The sequence below is a fragment of the Chiloscyllium punctatum genome, chromosome 32 (assembly GCF_047496795.1).
Source record: "Chiloscyllium punctatum isolate Juve2018m chromosome 32, sChiPun1.3, whole genome shotgun sequence".
Lineage (NCBI taxonomy): Eukaryota > Metazoa > Chordata > Chondrichthyes > Orectolobiformes > Hemiscylliidae > Chiloscyllium > Chiloscyllium punctatum.
Genome location: NC_092770.1, coordinates 3323116 through 3346240, shown reverse-complemented (window position 1 = coordinate 3346240; position 23125 = coordinate 3323116). Strand labels below are relative to the sequence as shown.

Sequence of the window (23125 nt, the reverse complement as noted above, 5' to 3'; positions counted from 1 at the left end):
TAGTTTTAGGTGCATTGTATCAGTGAGAAATGTGGGGAATTGAGTCTGGGTGGGTTTCTCTTCAGAAGGTCGGTGTGGACTTGTTGGGCCAAAGGGCCTGTTTCCACACTGTAGGGAATCTAATCTAAACTAATAATTAGCTACATGGTATTACACAGGATTACAAAGGGCACAGAAACAGGCGATTCGGCCAAAATAACTCGTGCTGGTGATAATACTCCACTGGATCCACTCCTAAATTTCCACACCTAAATTTACTAGCATAGCTCTCCATTCCATTCTCCCTTGTCAATTGACTGGATTCCCCTTAAAAGCCTCTGTAGTATTCGCTTCAATTACGTCCTGTGGTGGCAGGTTCCACATTCTCACCACTCTTAGAGTAAAGAAGTTTTTTTTCTGGACTCTCTATTGGAGTCTTGGTGACTATTCGATGATGATGGCCCATAGCCATTCTCTTCTCCACAAGAAGTCATTCTCTTTGGATCCACTCTATCAAAACTTCTCATTGTTTTAAAGACATTAAGTCAACCCCCAACCTTCTCTCTTTAAGAGAAAAGAGATGCAGTCTACCTGTCAATTTCTGGTATTCATCCTTGTGAAACTTCTTTATACTGTCCTTAGTGTCTCCATAACCTTCTTATGATCCGCTGATCAGAAATGCAATCAATATTTTAATGTGGTCTGACTAATCTTGCTCACAGGTTTAGCATAGCTCAATTCTATATACTGGCTTGGACTAATTATTGACTAACAAACATAACCCAGGGAATAAGAATAAATGGGTTATTCTCACATAGGCTGGCTGTGACTATTGGGGTAATGCAAGCATCAGTACTTGGGCACCAGCTGTTCATAATAGATAACAATGGAGGCAGGGACTAAATGTTATATTTCCATATTTGCTGATGATACAAAGCTATGTGTAAAAATAGGAGAACATTGGGAAAGTGACACAGAAACAGGTGATTTGGCCAAACCAACCCATACTGGTGTTTATGGAGCAACTTTGTAACTTTTCTCATCTAAATTTAAGAAGAGCATGGCTCTTTGTTCCATTTCCTATTGTTAATTAACTTAGTTTTAAATGATGCCACCTGGTTTTAGACTTCCTAACTGCCTTCTTAGAAGAAACTCATGTGTGTCTGCCCCATCTATCCCTTTAAATACTGTATTTTGTAACGTTCAATAAGATCACCTCTTATTCTGATGATACATTCTATGTGACAATGCGTGATATAAGGAAGTAGTAAAGTGGATTCAGGAGAATTTGGACAGGCTGAGTGAATGGGCAACAACGTGGCATATGGGATATAATGTGAAAAAACGTAAGAATATCCACTTTGGTAGGAGAAACTGATGTGCAGAGTATTTATCAAAAGCTAATAGGTGGGAAAATATAGATTTCCAAAATAACTTAAATGTCCTTGTCATCAAGGCACTGAGGTGCTGTAAGCTATTTAGAATGTCAATAGAATGATAGGCCTTTATTACAAGAAGGTTTGAGAACAGGAAAGTGACATCTTGTTTCATTGTACAAGAGCTGGTTAGACTGCACCTGAATGCTTTGTGCAATTTTCGTATTCTTATCTGAGGAAAAGTATTATTACCATAAAGACACGGTAAAAACAATGACTGCAGATGCTGGAAACCAGATTCTGGATTAGTGGTGCTGGAAGAGCACAGCAGTTCAGGCAGCATCCAAGTAGCTTCGAAATCGACGTTTCGGGCAAAAGCCCTTCATCAAAGACAGCACAATGAAGGTTTATGAGAATTTTTTTCCTGTAATGGCAAGACTGTCCTAAGAAGAGAGATTAGGCAAAAAGGTAAGGTGTTTCTCCTAGTTAGGAAGTCTAAAACCAGGGTGCATCATTTAAAATTAAGAGAATACCATATAGGTCTGAAATTAGATTAATTAGATTAGGTTCCCTACAGTGTGGAAACAGGCCCTTAGGCACAACAAGTTCACACCGACCCTCCGAAGAGTAACCCACCCAGACCCATTTCCCTCTGACTAATGCACCTAACACTATGGGCAATTTAGCATGGCCAATTCACCTGACCATCTTTTACTCAGATGAGTGTGAATCTTTGGAATTCTCTGCAGAGAGGGTTGCAGAGGTTTAGTATTTGAGTATGTTTAAGGTAGAGGTTGATAGATTTCTGATTACCTATAGCATATGGGGTTATGGCATGTGTTGAGTAAAAGACAATAATGTGTTTGATCAGCCATAATCATATTGTTTGGCATGGTAGATTCAAGAGAGCTGAATAGTCTGCTTCTGTTCCTAAGTAATATCATGCACTCCTTTGTGGTATTTGTACTTAATGCATAGCTCTTTCCTAATCCTCAATTCATTCTTTATGTCTTTATTTATTCATCAAGTATCATGGATATTTAGTTTGATTTTACCTTTTAATGGAATACGTTCTGTATCAGTCCTTAATATGGACCTCAAAATATTCAAGATAGAAAACTTAAAAAAAACCAAATGGAAGAAAGATGAAAATAGAATTTCACAGTCACCACAAAATGATGTTCTACTCTGTTCACTTTCATTTTCAATCTTCTTTATGTCAGAAGCAAGTTTAGCTTGCAACCAGCAATCTCAGGGATAGCTTTCCAAAAGTTTATTTTGATGTGAAAGGCTCTTTCTGCCCCAGCTATACAAGAATGTATTCACAGAATGTTTTTGTTTGTCTTCTCATTTTCAGCATCAATGACTTATATGTTGCTGACATTGAGAATGTCGACATCAATGACTTATACGTTAGGCACATAACTGCAGAAAGAAGCTCTATTTCCTAACTTGCAGTATCTTGTTTAAATATTTAAATGTTAACATATTAATTTCTCCCACCATTTATATATTTAGGGATTATTTTCCTCTACCTTTTTTGTAGCATTGCAATTTATCAGAATGAGCTAGGATTGTTAATTTCCTTTTCTTAATTCATTCTTGCAATGTGAGTATTGCTGGCTGAGGGTAATTAAGAGTCAACTACATTGCTGCGGGTTTGGAGTCACATGTAGGCCAGACCAGATAAGGGTTGCTTTCCTTTCTTAAATGACATTAATGAACCAGATAGTTTATTCTGACAATCAACAACATTGTATGCATTAGGCTCTTAATTCCAGACTCCTAAATATGTTAAATCAAATGCCACTATCTGCAGTGATGGGATTCATCCCAAGTCCCCAGAACATTACCTCAGTCTTAAGATTAATAGTATGGCCATAATGCACTTGGCCACTGCCTCTCAAGTTTCCCCACTTAGTCTAGGAAGTCATAAGTGATATGACGTCAGGTTATAGTCCAACAGCTTTGTTTGAAATCACAAGCTTTTGGAGCGCTGCTCTGAAAGCTAGTGATTTCAAATAAACTTGTTGGACTATAACTTGGTGTCATGTGACTTTTGACTTTGTCCACCCAAATTCTGGATTAGTGGTGCTGGAAAAGCACAGCAGTTCAGCCAGCATCCGAGGAGCAGTAAAATCGACGTTTCGGGCAAAAGCCTTCATCAGGAATACAGGCAGAGTGCTGAAGGGTGGAGAGATAAATGAGAGGAGGGTGGGGGTGGGGAGAAAGTAGCAATAGGTGAGTGGGGGAGGGAATGAAGGTAAATAGGTCAGGGAGGAGGGTGGAATAGATAGGTGGAAAAGCGAGATAGGCAGGTAGGACTGTGCTGAGCTGGAAGTTTGGAACTGGGGTGAGGTGGGGGAAGGGGAAAAGGGGAAACTGGTGAAGTCCACATTGATGCCCTGGGGTTGAAGTGTTCCGAGGCAGAAGATGAGGTGTTCTTCCTCCAGGCATCGAGTGGTGAAGGAGCGGCGCCGAAGGAGGCCCAGGACCTCCATGTCCTCAGCTGAGTGAGAGGGGGAGTTGAAATGTTGGGCCACAGGGTGGTGGGTTTGATTAGTGCAGGTGTCCCAGAGATGTTCCCTAAAGTGCTCTGCTAGGAGGTGTCCAGTCTCCCCAATGTAGAGGAGACTGCATCGGGAGCAACGGACACAATAAATGATATTGGTGGATGTGCAGGTAAAACTTTGATGGATGTGGAAGGCTCCTTTAGGGCCTTGGATGTATGTGAGGGAGGAGGTGTGGGCGCAGGTTTTGCAATTCCTGCGGTGGCAGGGGAGGGTGCCAGGATGGGAGGGTGGGTTGTAGGGGGGCGTGGACCTGACCAGGTAGTCACGGAGGGAATGGTCTTTGTGGAAGGCGGAAAGGGGTGGGGAGGGAAATATATCCCTGGTGATGGGATCTGTTTGGAGGTGGCGGAAATGTTGGCGGATGATTTGGTTTATGCGAAGGTTGGTAGGGTGGAAGGTTAGCACCAGGGGCGTTCTGTCCTTGTTACAGTTGGAGGGGTGGTCTGAGGGCGGAGATGCAGAATGTGGACAAGATGCGTTGGAGGGCATCTTTAACCATGTGGGAAGGGAAATTGCGGTCTCTAAAGAAGGAGGCCATCTGGTGTGTTCTGTGGTGGAACTGGTCCTCCTGGGAGCAGATACGGCGGAGGCAGAGTAATTGGGAATACGGGATGGCATTTTTGCAGGAGGTAGGGTGGGAAGACATGTAATCCAGGTAGCTGTGGGAGTCAGTGGGTTTGTAAAAAATGTCGGTGTCAAGTTGGTCATCATTAATGGAGATGGAGAGGTCCAGGAAGGGGAGGGAGGTGTCAGAGATGTTCCAGATAAATTTAAGGTAAATTTGTCCACCAAATCCAACACAAGCACCTTCACATCTTTTTGGAAGGACAGTAACTTTTTTTTTAAATTAGATTACTTACAGTGTGGAAACAGGCCTTTCGGCCCAACAAGTCCACACCGCCCCGCCGAAGCATAACCCACCCATACCCCTACATCTACATCTACCCCTTACATAACACTACAGGCAATTTAGCATGGCCAATTCACCTGACCTGCACATCTTTGGACTGTGGGAGGAAACCGGAGCAGCCGGAGGAAACCCACGCAGACACTGGGAGAATGTGCAAACTCCACACAGAGAGTCGCCTGAGGCGGGAATTGAACCCGGGTCTCTGGCGCTGTGAGGCAGCAGTGCTAACCACTGTGCCACCGTGTAACCTCTCTATAATGTAATGATCAGGTTCAGGAACTTACCTTGGGAGGAGCTTTACTGTTCTTCAGCAGTGTATCAGGACACATATGCTGTACTGACAATAGGTTCACACTTTATGTTTCTTGTAATAAGTCATAAAATTTATTTAATATTATAGAATTTTTATTCTTTGAGTTCAATAAGGTATGATATAGCCAAATGCAATGGTATAATTTGGTCTGTCCCAACCATTTACTTCTGGCTTTGAGAACAATTTCTGCTTTAAGAACATTTTTAGGGCATGATTGCATTATTTTCTACTGTCAGGGAGGGGAGAATCAACACTAGAGAATGGGACAATTGAGAGTCCAGTCACATAATTATGGTGGTTCCAGGCAGCTTAGTTACATCATAGTTAGATGCAGAGCAGAAATCTTGAACTCATCCGACAATAAGCTTTTTCCACATATCCCCATGCTTCACCTCAGGGGAGCTCTCATACTATCAAATAAAAATAGATCAAATTACTTTACTGAGGATCATTGAATGTGGTAGAAAAAAAGACTCTCATTAAGATTGCATTCTTACATTCTCTGTCTATAGATTTTTTTTAAGAATCCCTACCATGTCAAAACAGGCCATTCGGCCCAACAAGTCCACACTGACCCTCCGAATCGTAATCCACCCAGACCCATTCCCCTATCAGAGGTTCATACCTTCATAGGTTGAAGAAATGAATTTATTTTTAATTTTAAGGTCTTTGTAGAAAATCCTATACAATGATTTAATACAATAGATTCTGTCATCTTCAAACTATCAGGCCATTAGCTGCTTAAGTGAAGATTTTCAAAGCTCAAGTCTGAAATAATCACCTTTTCATTACCATTTGGAATAATGACCTGCAAATAGCTGTCTCATCAAATCAATGTTAAAATTTGAAGTCGGGTTTTTTCTCAAAGACAACAACATGGAGTTATTTGTACGTCCCTGCTAATTAGTAACCTGGCTTGGTCTGGGGAAAAGAACAAGTAAGTTGTCAGGAAACTGAATGACACCATTGGCCTTACAATGAATCTCTTCAAGTGCACCGGTTCCTTAATGATTACTACAAAGTCAAATATTGAGGCACCAGTACTACTATGGTCCAGCTATCAACCTGTTTACATTTTTCCACATCAGGAGCATGAAGGATTGAAACTCTTGGGACCCAGTTTGGTGATGGGGTCTTTTTTTTTTAATATATGATTCTTGGTTTGTGACATTTATCATCCATCCTTACCTACCATTGGGAAAGTTCAATGAGAACCACAGGTAACAACTGCCAAAGACTTATCAATGATTTCCAAGGTTCTAGTTAAATATTGCAGCAATCGTTGTTGAAGTATCATTAAGACCTATTGTCCTGCCAAGAAAACATGGAGAGAATTAAACAATCCCTCAATTAAGACTAGAAATAAAGAGTGACATTTTTCTCCAACTGAGCAGCAGCTTCATAGAAATAATATTTCTATTTGCCAATAAGTTGCGGTAGCTGCATGGAATTGGGAGTTTTTTAAAAAATGATCAGGTCAAATGACTTCTTGCCTTTATCTAGAATGCCAAACAGATAACAATATTTCAACTTAAAGCAATATGCTTTCCATATGATATAGACAAGAGATCCTCCAGTGAATAAATTTCACAACAACAGGATTTCTGACTCCCAATGTAATAAACCACAGTAGATATTTCCAATATGGATTGACACTTTGAGACTTAGTTACTTTTCATTTAGTGGAGGTTGCGCATCAGGCGGGGGTCGTGCGATAGAGAGGAAAATAATAAAACAGGGAGATTGGAGATGAGTGGAGAGGTGATTTGAATATGTGGTTTAACAGCATTTAATCATATTTGGTTGCAACTTGCAAAAAAAGTCTCAGTGTTCTACTTTTAAACATATCCAGAATATGACTTTCTTTTATCAGTTCTATCAATTCTGACAGGTATATGGGTGCCCTTGGAACCCGAGTGATTTGCGACAACATCCCAGGCTTAGTGAGCAGACAGCGACAACTTTGTCACAAACATCCCGATACGATGCAGTCTATTGGAGATGGTGCTAAAGAGTGGATTGCAGAATGTCAGCATCAATTCCGTCATCACCGCTGGAACTGTAACACCTTGGACAGAGACCACACGCTTTTTGGTAGAGTCATGCTTCGAAGTACGTAAAACGTGGAACCTAAAGCCACACCACCGTCCTGAGATATGATTATTTTCACAACTACTGAAATCGTTCTCCTCAATGTGGCGATGTTTTTTTAGATTGCAGTTATATTTCATTTGCTGGCCTTTTCTAAGATAGCTGAGAAATGTGAAGAAGAACTGGTAGGTCAAAACCTGTACTGTTAGCTGTGCATCCTCCTAGGTCAGAGTGAGGTCACCTACAAATGAACCCTTGTGTTCATAAACTTAAATGGGCGAGTAGAATTTGATTTGCTGGGCTAACAATTTGCAGTGTCAGGGAACATGAGCCCCGTTTTAAGTCTGAGATAAGGAGAAAATATTTTACTAAAAAGATTGCCAATCATTGGCATTCTCTGCAGGAACCATTTAAGGCTGTGAGAGCCAGATGTTTAATCTCTCAGAGAATCGGGAATATAAGGAGTGGGCAGAAAGCAAAGTTGAAACCCCAAATCAACCATGAGTGTATTGAACAGCAGAGCTGGTTCATCGAACTGCATGGTGTACTCCTCCTCCTTTAATTTGTATCCTTGTGACAATGTAATTTGTTGATCACTAATATTTAAACAACAATTGTTATATAATTAAATATTACTCCAACTGTGTGAGATATTGTTTTGTTCTGATTATGAAATGGTGACTTGAATTAAATCCTAACTTATTTCTATGTCTTCGTTAAAGTTGTATCTGGATGCATTTACAACCCTAAACCACTAAAGGATTGCCTTCTCAAAATAGTGAATTATGAAAATTTTTCACTTAATTGAGAGAATTTGGGTCCTAAATTGAAGAAGAATTAAACACAAAAATGCATCCTGGTTTTATGTTCCCTGTGTTTGCATCATCATTTAATTTTTTAATTTCCCATAAGTATTTGTACTTTTGAAGATACAAATCTTTTGAATACATGATCAATTTCAAAATCAATTAGAAAAAAATAATATGAATGTAGAAAAGGGATACTGATGGTAAATAAAATCCTTTAAGTGGTTAGTCATTTCTGTTTATGTGGGCTTGTGTCGTGTCATGAGGCACTTTAACCAATTATTTTGTGCTATTCTGATACAGGTAGCAGAGAAGCAGCCTTTGTTTATGCCATCTCCTCTGCAGGAGTTGTGTTTGCTATAACGAGAGCCTGTAGTCAGGGAGAACTCAGCTCCTGTTCCTGTGATCCTCAGAAGAAAGGCACATCCAAGGACAACAAAGGAACCTTCAACTGGGGAGGATGCAGTGATAATATTGACTATGGTATTAGTTTTGCTAAAGCGTTTGTGGATGCCAAGGAAAAGAAAGGAAAGGATGCTAGGGCACTGATGAACCTTCATAATAACCGAGCTGGCAGAAAGGTTTGTTCATTCTTCTGCTTCAGCTTCTTTTAAATAGAGACATGTGCTTGTTTTGGTAATGAAGTGTGCTTTTGCAAAATCGAAAATATATGCAAAATTCTTTTAATTTCAATTATAAAAAATATGCAACACATTCTCAATATTGCATAAATGGAATAATGACTTTTTAAAAAGTGTTTGTGAATTGATGTGCTTACCAAAATCTTCCCTACCCCAGGCATCCAAAGGCAACATCAAAGATCCAATGTTAGCTTTAAAAATGTTGAATTAAAAGTAAAGTTTGCCCCACTTTATCCCAACCATACTTCTTCACTAAGCTCTCCACCAGTCACATTTGTGGCCAGTCAGGCAAGGTACTCCTCAGGATGTACATTAGCCTGCATTAATCACATTGACAGAAACACGTAAATATTCTGCACTGGACAGAAAAATACATTTACTGCAGTAATTATCATCATGTGTGCTTACCTGAAAGCAGGACCTTGGCTCCTAACAGTCTTTCCGTGTCTCTTTATACTATGTCAGTCTTTTTACTTGCAGGTGGTTGCTTTAATTTTCAAACTGCCTTACATTGACAGTCCTTCATTCTATTTTTTTCATTGAAATCATTTCTTGGTAACACCTCTTACAAAGCTATTCTCTCTTAAATGTGATCTGTCCAGTCACTGTCTTTTCCTAATTATGTTCAGCTAAATTTTTTATTCATTTACTCTCCACAGCACTTCATCATTTGCTACTTTATCAATCCAATTCATCCTTTCCATTCTTTTCAGTATCTGTATTTGGGTTTGCAACACTAAGAGACATTAAAATAACTTTTACATAAATTCAAAAAGATTGAAAGTTAGTTTTTTTGTCCAGTTGCCCCACTTCATTTCCTCGCTGAAAGTAGCTTTGTATATTAGCAATACAAATTAGAAGCAGAGGGGGAGGGTGAACTTAAAGCACTATAAATCTGAGAAGATGCATAAAATGCAAGAAACAAACTAACAGCTGAAAAGAAAAAGATTACTTTGATTGCAGCCCCTTTGTCAGTTTTGACAAAGGGTTGAACCTTGATAAGTTAATAACTTTTATCTTTTCTCTTTTTAATAAACTGTTACTAATTTTATTCAAAATATCAATAGTTTTGTTTAAAATCACACTCTGGTGTCAACGACAGAATTAGAGTGCTCTGATTTTATGCGGGTGGGGTGGGGGGGGGTGGTGGTGTGACTAACCTTTAGGACTTGCCAAGTATAACAATTAATTAATTCTCCACCCATAGGGTTAGACAAGAGATCAGCTCATTGTAATAAATTATCTTTCAGTCTTGTGGGTAGGAAAGCTGCTGACAACCCTGTGAACGTCAGCACGGTGGAAGTAACAACTCTTGGTGGAAACCATCCTGTTCCTCTAACTCAATATTTTCAGGATTCCAGTGAGAACCAGACATAGAAAAAATATATACTATACTTTAAATTTTTAATAAGAGTAGATGCAATTGTAATTCCTGCACATGAATCCACAATCAATAGGATTTGAACAACTTTCTACTTTGTTCTTGTTTTCTACTTTGTTCTTATCTTAAGTTATGGCTGGAATAAAATTGCAACAGTTTTGAGCAAATAAATTGTAATATTGCTTCATTTGCAGTTAGATTCACCTGGTGCCAGTTATTTATTTGTTTTGTCTTGATTATTGGTGCTGATGTCTCCAGTGAATTGACTTTTCAGTGGTATTGTTGGTGAGAACTGAAGGCACTATGTTATTTCCCTGGCAGGCTGTCAAACGTTTCCTGAAACTTGAATGCAAATGCCATGGAGTTAGTGGATCATGTACTTTGCGAACTTGCTGGCTTGCCATGGCAGACCTTCAAAAAACTGGTGATTACCTGCGAAGAAAGTATAATGGGGCTATCCAGGTGATCATGAACCAAGATGGGACTGGTTTCACTGTAGCAAACAAGAACTTTAAAAAGCCAACAAAAAATGACCTAGTATACTTTGAGAACTCACCAGATTATTGTGTCATGGACAAAGAAGCAGGTAATCCATCACTACACTATTTGTATTATATTTTACTGAATATAAACCCATTCTGCTTGCTGCTATCACAGTGTAACCTAGACTGGACTTTTATATGTATTCATGAAAACACAACATTGTTTTTACGTTGCAGTACATAGCCTTCCATATATGTTGCCTTTTGTACCAGAATTTCTTCAATGATTTGTTTTCTCCTATGGGACTTGGTTTTGCAAATGACTCAAATTGGCAGTGTAGTATAAAAATTGATGGTTTTATGACCTTAATTCATTAAGATTCCAGAGCAGTAATTGGAAAATGACATTGATGCACTAACGTTGATCTTCTGAGAGGAGCAAGGAGTGCTACTACACAAAGTAAAAGACATTTCACACTGCACTTAAACCATACCATACCCAAACAAGAAGTATTGAAGCTAGTAGAAAGTACCAATAGTAAGAAGCCGTTACATTCTTTAGTGCTAACATTCCTCCTGTGATGCAGCATTTACTAGAAAATAAGAGAACATCTTAATGTTCATGACAAATTTGCTTTTTGGACTTAATTGGCAAAACTGTCCATTGCGTGAAGCAGACAGAGATAATTTAGTTGAAATGTTGATGTGCTTTTGGTTTCAATGAATGCTACCTCTGGCTTCCTTAAAGAAAATGAGTTGGGCAGTTACCTTTCATAATATTCATGTAAAATAGTTAAGACAGGAGGCAGGCCATATATATGTATATGTACAGTTTGTTAATAAGATTTGGGGAATCACTGTCTAGGCCAAAACTTATTGCCCATCCCTAATTATCATTGAGAAAATGGTTATGAGCTGTCTTTTTGAAGCACTGCAGTCTTTGAGCTGTAGGTACATCCAGCATCTGATTGAAAGGGAGTTCCACGAATTCTGATCGTATTTAATTCTTTTGATATAAGTTTGTGGCTCAGTAGTTAGCACTGCTGCCTCACAGCACCAGGGACCCAGGCTCGATTGCAGCCTTGGGTAACTGTCTATGTGGAGTTTGCACATTCTCCCTGTGTCTGTGTGGGTTTTCGCTGAGTGGTCCGGTTTCTTCCCACAGTCCAAAGATGCACAGTCCAGGTGAATTGGCTGTGCTAAATTGCCCATAGTGTTAGGTGCATTAATCAGAGAGAAATGGATCTGGGTGAGTTAATCTTCGGAGGTTCGGTGTAGAACTTTTAAGGCCTGTTTCCACACTGTAGGTAATCTAATCTAATAGACTAGAAGTATTGACATTTTTAATCCTATTGTTATAAAAGCACATTCCGTACTTCATGATATTAAGCCAATATGGGAAATTTAAGGGCGTTTGGAGTGGACAGGAAGAGTTACATGGAAAATGAAAAGCAAACAATAACCCGAGGACAGTCCTTTCAATCTTAAAATGCTTTTGTAAATATTTTGCAATGAATTTGGATTCAGCAATCATACTATGCTGTGTTAGTTACAAGCTTTCATGTACTCACTAGTGCACATTTCCTCATAGACAAATTAAATAGCTGTTGAACTTGACCAGATTAAATAGGCTTCCTGTGCTTTTAATTACTCCATCTAAAATCCCAAGTTTTGAATAGTTTTAAATGTGGTGGATTCTTGAACAAAAGGAAATTAGTTTGTATTTTAACCCTGTTTTGTCCTAAATGATTGTGGGTGGCAGTCTTTTGACAGTAGGAGCAGTACTTCCAATACTAGTTTACGTCTACATAGCTCCTGGCAAATATATAGTGTTCAATCGCCTCTGCAAATTTTACAGTCCTAAAGCAAACATTAGTGTTCCCTGGAAATGTTTGCATAACATCTTGCAAATTCATGCTTTTGTTTTACTCACACTTTTTGTTGGCACACACATGCTTTCTTTAAAGTCCATGTGGTAATCCATCAGAATATATTACAATCCACTGTGCCAGCTTTAGGAATGGCAGGAAAATATTACTTCATTAGAGAAGTTTTTTACTCAACAATTTTTTTTCTTTTTCTGTAACAGTCAAGGTTAGCTGACATTAGAATGTGTACTTTATGTCTTTTACAGGACTGTCAGAGTTTTAATTATTCAGTGACACAGGTAACAGTTGGTTAGGTTAAAACATTCTAAGCAGTACATGATTATGCAAATATGGCTATGGGTATAAAAATTATACCAACAAGATTGAAGGGAAATTTATGACATTCATGAACATTTGATATTCATGGTCTTCATATTGAGTCTATTTTTGTGACATCTGTTAGCTTCATTACCTACGAATAGCAGTAAATGTGTTGAAAATGAAGAATGTCTGTGGAATATTTCCACCACAACATCTGCTGATGATTTTCCTTTCCTTTATACTTTCACTTGACCTGACAGAACTCTAATGTGTCAAAGACAAATTTCACAGTCAGATCTGCTAGACACCAAGTCAGTGAACCATGAAATGCAAAGAATTGTTAAGAATTGGCAACAATGTATTGTGGGTAGAAAATGGAATGTTCTACTGGTGTAATACCAAAAACTGGAGATGTCTAGAAACCTGGTAATTGTAAAACTAAACATCATAGGTTTAATCCTTTCCTCATCCAAAATGTATGTTAGTGTTTGTGCAAACCAGTTAAAAGTAATGATTGTAAATGTATATAGATGGTACATTAATGAAACAGTTATTTTGGCCCAAACAAACTATGTCAGTACTATGTGATTGAACTTACTTTCCGGTTCCCATATTCTGTTCTCCAGCTATCCACACAGACAATGTAAGCGTATCAGATGACCGAGGTGAATCTTTAACCATGCTACTTGGCACCACACACATTTTCACAAACATGCACACAGGGGTGTACAGACACACACAAAACTTTCAAAGATGAATATTGTACATATGAATGAAAAAAATCTGAATGTTTCATTATATGCTGTGCCAAGAACCAATGCATTCAAATTTCAATTTGGTACTACACTGTGGGATTGAAGGTCGTCATCTTCCCCAACATTGGATCCCTCATTTACAGCCTTAAATATCATTATGCCTATCGTAGATTCCCCAATCAATAGATTGTGCGCAGGATTTTATTAAACCAAGAGAAGAGTCCTGGAGTGTTGTCATTGACAATCCCAGGATGGGTTCCCACTCTTGAGTACAGAGAACCTTGTACATTGAGGATAACAGCTGGCCTGATACAGACTTTCATCATCTCCCCCCCCCCCCCCCCACTCCCCCAGCTTGATCCAGACTCCCATAACCACTTTATTCAGGGTCTCAGCCTCTTCTTCTTTTCTTATTTAGCTTCTTATCATCAGTGTTCTAGATGATGTCAAATGGATTTGACTGGACTTTGATCATCTGCTCAAAGTGACGGATGATAGCATAACCGGAATACCTAACATCAGGCAGACCAAAATAACTGCTCAGCAATTTCCAATTGCAGGGTCTTACTCTGAATCTGGTTAGCTCAGTTGGTGGATGACTGATTTTGAGGCTACCATGAACTTCATGCCTTGCCTGATACTTGATGACTATCAGGTTAAACCATCACCCATCGTCTCTTTCACTAAGGAGAGAGCAACCCTTTAGTCTTTCAGGACTATGACAAGTGCAATTTACAGGTACCTGCCCTTGATGCTCCTCCACTTACAGATTTTGTCACTTGAAGAATGGAAAGACCAAGAGAGAACGAAGCTCTGATTAGAGAAGCAGCTCTGTCTTTTCTTTGCTCACTGCTCTGCAGTCAGTTCATACTCTCAGCAATTGTCAGTTTTGCTGATAGTCAATGGTCATAAAAAAAGCTCACAGTCCATGACAGTGTGGAAGACCTCACAGTTTCAAATCATTTTAAAGCTGGTCTGTTGGGTCTGACAGTCAGAAAGAAAGATGCTAGTAGCAGATTTCCAATGTTGGAAGTCTGCTGTTTGGTGGATATTTTCCATGCCTGAATTTCAAGAGCTCATTAATCAGATTTCTGCTCTTTCCCTACCCCAAGTATTGTGCTGTAGGCAATAACTTAGTTTGCAGAATCATTGCACCAGCCTTGCAGACTCATCCTAATCTTGAATGTTGACACAGCTCTACTTTAAACACTATTCCAAGAAGTGAATCCTCCAGCCTAATAGTTGAATGTATGAAGATGTTTCTCTTGTTTTCTATTTGAAGTCTGTTGCATCTAATCTTAAAACTGTAAGCCCCAACTCTAGACCTGTCAATTTGTGCTTCTGTTTACCAAGCCTCATTCTTTCATAACTTTAAAAATTTATGTCATCTCACTTCATACTCTAATGTACTACTGGAATGTTGAAAAAGTTCACAATGCAGTATCAAATTAAGTTCAATTTCAAGTTCAAAAATGTCAGATTGAAACTTGTGGTGAAAATGAGAAAGTCAGTGTTGGGAATTTCTAATGTTTTCAACTCTTTGCAGTGTTAACATTCAGCATGGCAATTGAATATAATGCTGGATAGATTTTTCAAATCGTTCACCCTTCTGACCTAAGAGTGAGAATGGTTTTCCAAGATTTTAAGACTAGTAATAGTTGGATGTCAAATGACTAACTATAATTTAAAATTCTACCTCATGAAAGAAGCACCAGAAATCACATCAGCCTTGATCATTCCTGAGTGCTGATGGTAGAGTTATAATGAAGAATGAATGTCTAACTGTTGCACAGTATGGTCAGTGAAAACCTATTTACTTTAAAAATATGGTCAACTTCAGTACTGAACATTCCAATTTCTGTAAACTGGTCACTCATTCCTCCACATCAAATGACTGCCAACTTTTACACTGAAGAGAATGCAGATAAGATATAGAATCCTTCCCTGGATGAATAACTCATGACAATAAAATGATACAGTATCCTATTACGAGAATGTTTATTTTGCTGCCTGCAGCTAGAGACTGAATAATATCACTGACAGACATTTGGACATCCCATGATTTCAGAATGTGGGTTGGTAAAAGTGAGGGGCAAGGAGATGTTTCCAAGCTGTGTCTAAATGTTTACAAGTTGAGAAGCTTCTTTGAGAAATCAGCCTATTATTACTCTTTTTTTATTTAAATATAACAACAGAGAAAGCAACTTTCACTATTCATTAACCCTTTAGTTATTATATACTTGCAAGCTGATTCCAGACTCATGACTTAATGTACAGCTGCTTAAAGCTGTTGTGAGAAACTCTGGCATGTAATCTTTACTTCGATGTCAGTTCAAGTTGTGTCATTCACTTTACACTGTACATGTTTACCTTTAATGCAAGGGCAAAGATCACTTCTGAAGCTGACGCACGTATGAATGCTCCTTAGATATCAATCAGTATTGGCACTTAAACCTTATTTATTCCATAATTAATATATTTTATTTAATTATACCTATTTTATAATAGTTTATAGTTGTGTCAGTCATGGCTTAACTGGTAGACATTTGCATTTAAGTCAGAAATCTTTTGGCTCTGGTGTCACTCCAGGATTTGAGCATAAGTATCAAGGCTGACACTCCAGTGCAGCATTGAGGGAATGCAGTTAGAGTACTGGCTGACTGTATGTCTACACTGGCAGAGCTACCACCATTTGGATATGATGTTAAATTGAAAGCCCGTCATCCTTCTTGGGTAAAACATTTCACATCACTATAATTAAGAAAAGCAGGAGAAATATGCCTGATTTCCTGAACAATAGTTATCCCTTAATTAACATCATTAATAAAATAAACCAATTCTGTGATCATTGTCACATAGGATCTTTGTAGGACCTTGCTTCACACAAATTGACTGCTGTTCTGACATTCTAGTAGCAGGTACACTTCACAGGGCATTGTTTTACAGTCCCCTGCTAATGGATTTGCAGGGGATGGGAGGATTTTAAAACTTCTCTAGCTGTCCTTGCCACTATCTTCCCATCCACCATAAACTGTTTGGAACTTTAAAGTTCCTGGGGCAAACTGCCCACCCTCACTCTAATTAAATCTTTATAATTCAATTTTGGACCACATTTCACCCAGCTTCAAATTCTCAGCCAGTGTGAGGAGCTAAGTGATGAGGGGGTAGTGGGTGGTGGAGATGAAACCTGTATGTTATCTGCTCGGCTTTTGAACAAGGAAATCCATTACACACACACCCATTTCCAAATCAGATATTCCCACTCCCAAGGTCTTTCCCCCGCTGAGTGTTCGCTGTATGCCAGAACTTACACTTGCGAACTCCTCACTGCTCCCAGCTTGCCTCCCCACATTTAAACTTCCTCTGCCATCCCTGGGGATTCCATGGTGTCCCCACCAGGAAACCCTACCCCATATCAATTGGGTAGCATGGTGGCTGAGTCTTTAGCATTGCTGCCTCACAGCACCAAGGACCTGGGTGCAACTCCACCCCTGGCAAACTGTCCTTGTGGAGTTTGCTCATTCTTCCTGTGTCTGCGTGGGTTTCCTCCCACAGTCCAAAGATGTGCTGGTTAGGTGGATTGGCCATGTGCTAATGTGCCCATAATGTTCAGGGTTGTGCAAGGGAGGTGTATTAGCAGATATAGCTTAGGAAGGTGAATCTGGGTGGGCTGCTCTTTGGAGGGCCATTGTAAATTCAATGGCCTGAATGGCCAATTCCACGCTGTAGGGATTCTATAATATCTAATCCTGAAAGCTTCAGCAGATGGCCATCAATGAACAGCACTGAAGGTAGTGCTGAGGTTCAGTAATTCTATCTTCAGCCAATTAACCATCCAGGAGCGTGAAATGGCTAAAGGAATGTTGTGACTGTCTGGGATCCTCTTGACATATATGCTTTTTATTTCAGCGTACAGTGCGAGTGAATAATTATCAAAGAAAAGTAATTCAGTTAGCATCTATCATGTAACTAACTCTTCTGGATTCACAGAGCACTCTGGTCAAGTAATGCAACATGGTTTTCTATTTTACTTCGAAAAGCAAGTACACAGGCAAGCATTTAGCAGACCTTTAAGCCCATGGCTGACCTTGATGTTTCAGATTTATGAATGAAAGTGTAATATCACCTCCACACTGCAGTAATAGTCCCTGGCTAATACCGACAGGTCACAACTTTATACAGCCAACTCCCAAGTTGTGATCTGCTTAACGACAGCACTTCAGTATTTATTATTAGGGAAGAACTGGCAGACCCACTCACTCTTTGCGAGCATCAAAAAGAACAAAAAACCAGAATGCATTAAAGAGGAATAAGCCATGCAAATATATATTCTCAAGTTCAACTTGTGGTTGGTACTGACTGAGGTAATTTTAGGCAGTGTGACTGTTGAGGTAACTCTTCTCATACTGGACTGTGCAATAAGATCACCAAACTCACTAGGATTTTATCTCACTGTCTGTTTGATAGGTGTTAGTGTATGGCCTGTTAGACATGAGTCACTCTATCTATATAATTCACTTTACTGAGTTTTCAAACACACTTTCTTTGGTCTCTGGCTCATCTTTTATTGCTCTCAAATACCAATGGAGTGTCTATCATGAGTGAGGTTTTTGTACACTCCTGAAGTCACGAGAGGGGAGAAGCCAATAATCCTTTCCACTGATGTTCAACATTTTATTTGCTGAATTTTTTAAAATTGCACTATGATTATTCCAAAAAGATGCAGCATTATTTTATGGTGTTTACACACCTTTCCATTGAGTTTGGAATCTGAGAGCAATTCTGTGGTCACAAGTGATGATTAACTGTCTAATGATGGTAACAAAGTTGCTCATTCTGTGGCAACTTCTGAGAGCAAAACTCAGACACTACAGCCACTCAGGCACCACACTTTCACAGCTACTGCCAACACACTCGGTATTGGCAGATTTATGAAAGACAACATTTTTGAGGCTGTTTGTGTCAAAGGCTTTAATCAAAATTATAAGAGTTATAGTCAATGTTTCCATTCTGTAATTTAATCAAAATATTTGACATTTTAAAACAATTTAATACAATAATCTGCTTCATTGCTGTATAGTTTTAAAACCAATTCTAGCTGCTTCAGAAATCAGTTCCCAGAGAGAGTGCCCTTGGGTTGGTTCTCTGTCTAATTTGTAAAACTTGAACATTTAACTTTGGCTCGACTTGGTGAGAGTTATGTGGGCAGCCAGCACTCACACAGTCCTAAAGATTCCACAATCCACAGTTTCCTTCATGTATTTACTCTAGGCGTAAGCATTTATAGCTCTTTTTGTTTTGCTTGGTTGAAACTTGAATTATTGCATTTTAGTAATGTGATTGCTTTTTTTAGTGCCCTTCTGTCTCCCAGTGCAGGAAAGCCACAACAAATCTCAGTGCCACAATGATTATTTTCATCTACAAACTGTAAAAGTGATGCTGCATCTGTTCAGAACAGACAAGAACCACCCAAGAATACTATAAGTAAAAACAGAGAGTGCTGGAGACACACAGCAGGTCTGGCAGCAAAGTGGAAGGAAAGAAACAGTTCATGTTTTAAGACTAGTATGACTTTTCTTCAGAACAGAAAAGGGTTGGAAAATTGTAAAGCAAATTAGAGGAACAACACCTCATTTTCCTCCTGGGCATCTCGGAGGACTCAACGTTGAATTCTCCAATTTCAAAAAACCTCCCTTCCCATCCCCTGACTACCTTCTCAGCCCCTCCCCCTGCCTTCCATTCCTCTGATCGACCTTCCTCTCCAGGTACAAACCAGATTCATTCCTCCCATCAACCAACCAGGTTGTACCCTCTACATGTGTTCACCTATCCCATCCTCACCACCCCTGGGGGAGAAGAGGAATAGGAGCAAATAGAACAGATTGTCATCAGAAGGTGCAGAGAAATTAGAACAAAGGTGTTGCCATTGGTGGTGATTGGAAGATGAAAATGTATAAAGGGTAAAAATTCCATCACCTTTGGTAGGATACGAGCAGCAAATATATCTTTTCCTTCCCTTCACTGTCAGCATTGCACAGGGACCATTCCCTCTGATCCACTCCTCCATCTCTCTTAACATTACCTCACTGACCCATGGCACCTTCCCTCTACCACAGATCGTGTCACACTTACCCATTCACCTCCTTCCTCCTTACTATCCATGGCCTAAACATTCTTTCCAGGTGAAGCAGATTCTCACTTCTTTCAATCTAGGTGATTGTATTTGCTGAACACAATGTGGTCTCCTTTTCATTGATGATACCAGTGCTGACTGGGTGACCGCTTTACAGAACACCTCCACCATGTCTGTAGGAGTGACCCAACCTTCCATTTGCTTGCCATTTCAATAAACCACTGTCTCCCAAGCAAGTAGTTCTGCCTTGGACGTGCTGCAATGTTCCAACAAAGCACAAAACCAGCTGGTAGAACAACACATTTCCTGCATAGACACTTTATGACTTTATGACTCAATGTTGAATTTCACAATGTCACAGCATGACACCTCTGTATCCTTGATTTTTCATAAATCCTCCAATCACACCCATCCACACCACTCCTACCCTTACACAGGCGCACACATCCTGTTAATGCATGTCTTGGCAGAACAGACCCATCTTCTTTTAACACCTTCAGTTGCTCCCTTTGTTAGACAAGGATCTTAGCTTCACAGCCAATAGTTATCCTTATGTCTTTTGCTCTGAGCATCCTCACAACCTGTTCCACTTGCTCGTCCTTTCCTTTGGACTCCAGCCTAAAAAGCGCAATTTTTCAAACTCTTTGAGTTCTGAAAAGAGGCATATTAGATTCGAAACATTAACTGAGTTTCTCTCTTCAACGATGCTGCCAGACTTACTGAGTTTCTCCAACACTTTCTATTTTTATTTCAGATTCCCAGCATCCATAGCATTTTGCTTTGAGTTTCCAAGAATGATATACATTACAAAAGAATATTTGCAAAAGAAACAGGAACTCTGAGTTCCAATTATGCATTGTTCAGTCATCTAAGATCATTTTGCTCTTGATCCATTTTTATACCAATCATTCTTTCTCTTCAATCTGTTACACAAACACCAATGTCAATTTTTGTTTTGAGTTTCTTTGGTCACAGAGCCCAATTGTTTCTTCATAAGGTCATCCAACATTTTAAAAGCTGTTCTAAAAATAGCTTGGTTCTCAGTGACAATGTCCTCCAAATTTCTCTACTTAGAAGAGCGACTGATTCTGATCAAGGGCTTCAAACTGCCATATTACAATGACATGTGATCAGGTCGATCATTTCAACATTTCTTACGTAGACACATTTCTGCCTCTGCCAATAATCTGTGTCAAGACTGTGGTGCTGGAAAAGCACAGCAGGTCAGGCAGCATCCAAGAAGCAGGAGAATCAATGTTTCAGGCACAAGCCCTTCATCAAAAATGAGGTTGCCCGATGAAGGACCTATGCCTGAAATGTTGATTTTCCTGCCTCTCGGATGCTGCCTGACCTGCTGTGCTTTTCCAGCATCACACTCTTGACTCTGAAATCCAGCATCTGCAGTCCTCACTTTCTCCCTGCCAATAATCTGTGTTTTCATATATGAATCCCAATAAGCATACAGTTTCTGGTAGTATGAAATCATTTTGATAATGCAGGCTTGCAAGTCAACTGAAATTATCTCTAAATGTTTGTATGTTTATAATAGAAAATACACATTTTCTGAAATAAGCTTTGCTTCAGCTAATCCTAACACTAATTACCTTCAAGCTTGGATTCTGGTGAAAATAAACTATGCAACCAGTAACATATCTTTTCCAAAATCAGTTCTTGATGTCATTGTCTTCTAACACATTCCACCTTCAGTTCTTGTTTTGAATTGATTCTTGCATGCAATAAAGGTCTGATGAGGAATCTAATTTCCTGTGCTTAGAGTTCAATGCATTTTAAATTGTTTGTATTACTCATGTCATTCAATTATGCAATTTGTGCAAATGGCTTAGATGTGCTGCTATGGATTAGAAGCATATTCTTCTCACAGCCCAGTTTTCATGGACTTTTTTTGATTGATTTGACTGTTGTTTGATAACACATCATATTGAGGTAACAAATGATAATATGTGTAAATGCTATACTTAAGAATAAAAGTGGTGTAACTCTCTTCTTTAGCAGTGGACTCTGTAAAGTTTGAGATATTAGTCGAGTAATCGAAAAGATCAATCATGCAATGAAGAGAAATTCACGAAGTTACAAAATAGATAGAAATAGAAATTGAAAACAAAAGGTGTTTCAGGCATTCTTAACTGATGAGTTAAAATCAGTCCAAAAAGAGCAGTTTATTGTCAAATTCTAATGTAAAGGTTTCAACTGAATGTATTTCACCATTTTCTAGTTCCCAGTGAAAATGAGTCAACTATAATTAACAGCTAACATTAAAAATTATTGTAAAATTTGAGAATGAATCCTCTGACAGAGATTTGACCTGATCATGCCCATGATGCCTCTGTAAAACATTCTTTGCCTGTCTATCAGGATGATATAATTGTGAGTTAGAGTCATAGCGTCATAAAGAAGTTCAGCATAGAAACAAATCCTTTGGTCCAACTCGTCTATGCCGACTAGATATCCTAACCTAATCTGGTCCCATTTGCCACTGAAAGTAGTTTTGTAAGTCTTCTTCATCTGCTGTGTTATCAGCAGTACCTGCCTCAGTACCTATCATTTGAAAAAGCAGAGTGAAGCAGGTAATAAGATATTGGCAATGCAGTTGATCTGGGCCAGCAGTACAAAATGGGCACACAGCAAATTGCCAGCTGATTCTTTTCCATTGAACTTCACAACATGGTACTTCAAATTCTTTTTAGAGACATTTCCTAGTTTACTGTCATTTTACTTGAGTTGAAAGTAAAAATCTTTCCCAAATTAAAATCAAAGTCATAGCTGTGAAAACTATCGGTTACTATCACACTGTTGGAATTGATCAATTTCAAACCCATGACCAAAATATCCAAGACTATAATTGAATGACAATTCTGCTGAATTTTGAGTAAAGACACAAAAATGTAAAGATGTATGTATAAATTTAAACAATTAATTAGTGCAAGCTCTATGATAACTAGAATTTTAAACTAGTTCATATGACTTTCTGAATTTGTGGTAAATTAGATTAGATTAGATTAGATTAGATTACTTACAGTGTGGAAACAGGCCCTTCGGCCCAACAAGTCCACACCGCCCCGCCGAAGCGTAACCCACCCATACCCCTACATCTACATCTACCCCTTACCTAACACTACAGGCAATTTAGCATGGCCAATTCACCTGACCTGCACATCTTTGGACTGTGGGAGGAAACCGGAGCACCCGGAGGAAACCCACGCAGACACGGGGAGAACGTGCAAACTCCACACAGTCAGTCGCCTGAGGCGGGAATTGAACCCGGGTCTCCGGCGCTGTGAGGCAGCAGTGCTAACCACTGTGCCACCGTGCCGCCCACAAATGTATTGCCATGCAAGCCAGGGAATTTGCTGGCTGTCCTTTCTATTTGTCTTGCATTTGTGAATCTCAGTCTCAGTGAATAGGAATATTTCAATTTGACTAGTCAAAGCTGCCACTTCCAATTACCATCCAGTGACTACTGCTGGAAAGCACACAT

At 39.2% G+C, this 23125-nt stretch overlaps 1 protein-coding gene across 2 annotated transcripts in view; it reads left to right on the top strand.

Moving 5' to 3' along the window:
* The window catches only part of wnt2 (wingless-type MMTV integration site family member 2), a 28947-nt gene that overhangs the window by 1934 nt on the left and 3888 nt on the right, over nt 1-23125 (top strand). The window contains exons 2-4 of one of the 2 annotated variants that reach the window (XM_072551509.1): nt 7043-7263; nt 8352-8629; nt 10392-10656. In XM_072551509.1, the coding sequence (XP_072407610.1) occupies nt 7043-7263; nt 8352-8629; nt 10392-10656 (764 nt within the window). Of the gene's footprint in view, nt 1-7024; nt 7264-8351; nt 8630-10391; nt 10657-23125 lie in introns of both variants that reach the window. The other variant, XM_072551508.1, reaches the window with a different exon arrangement.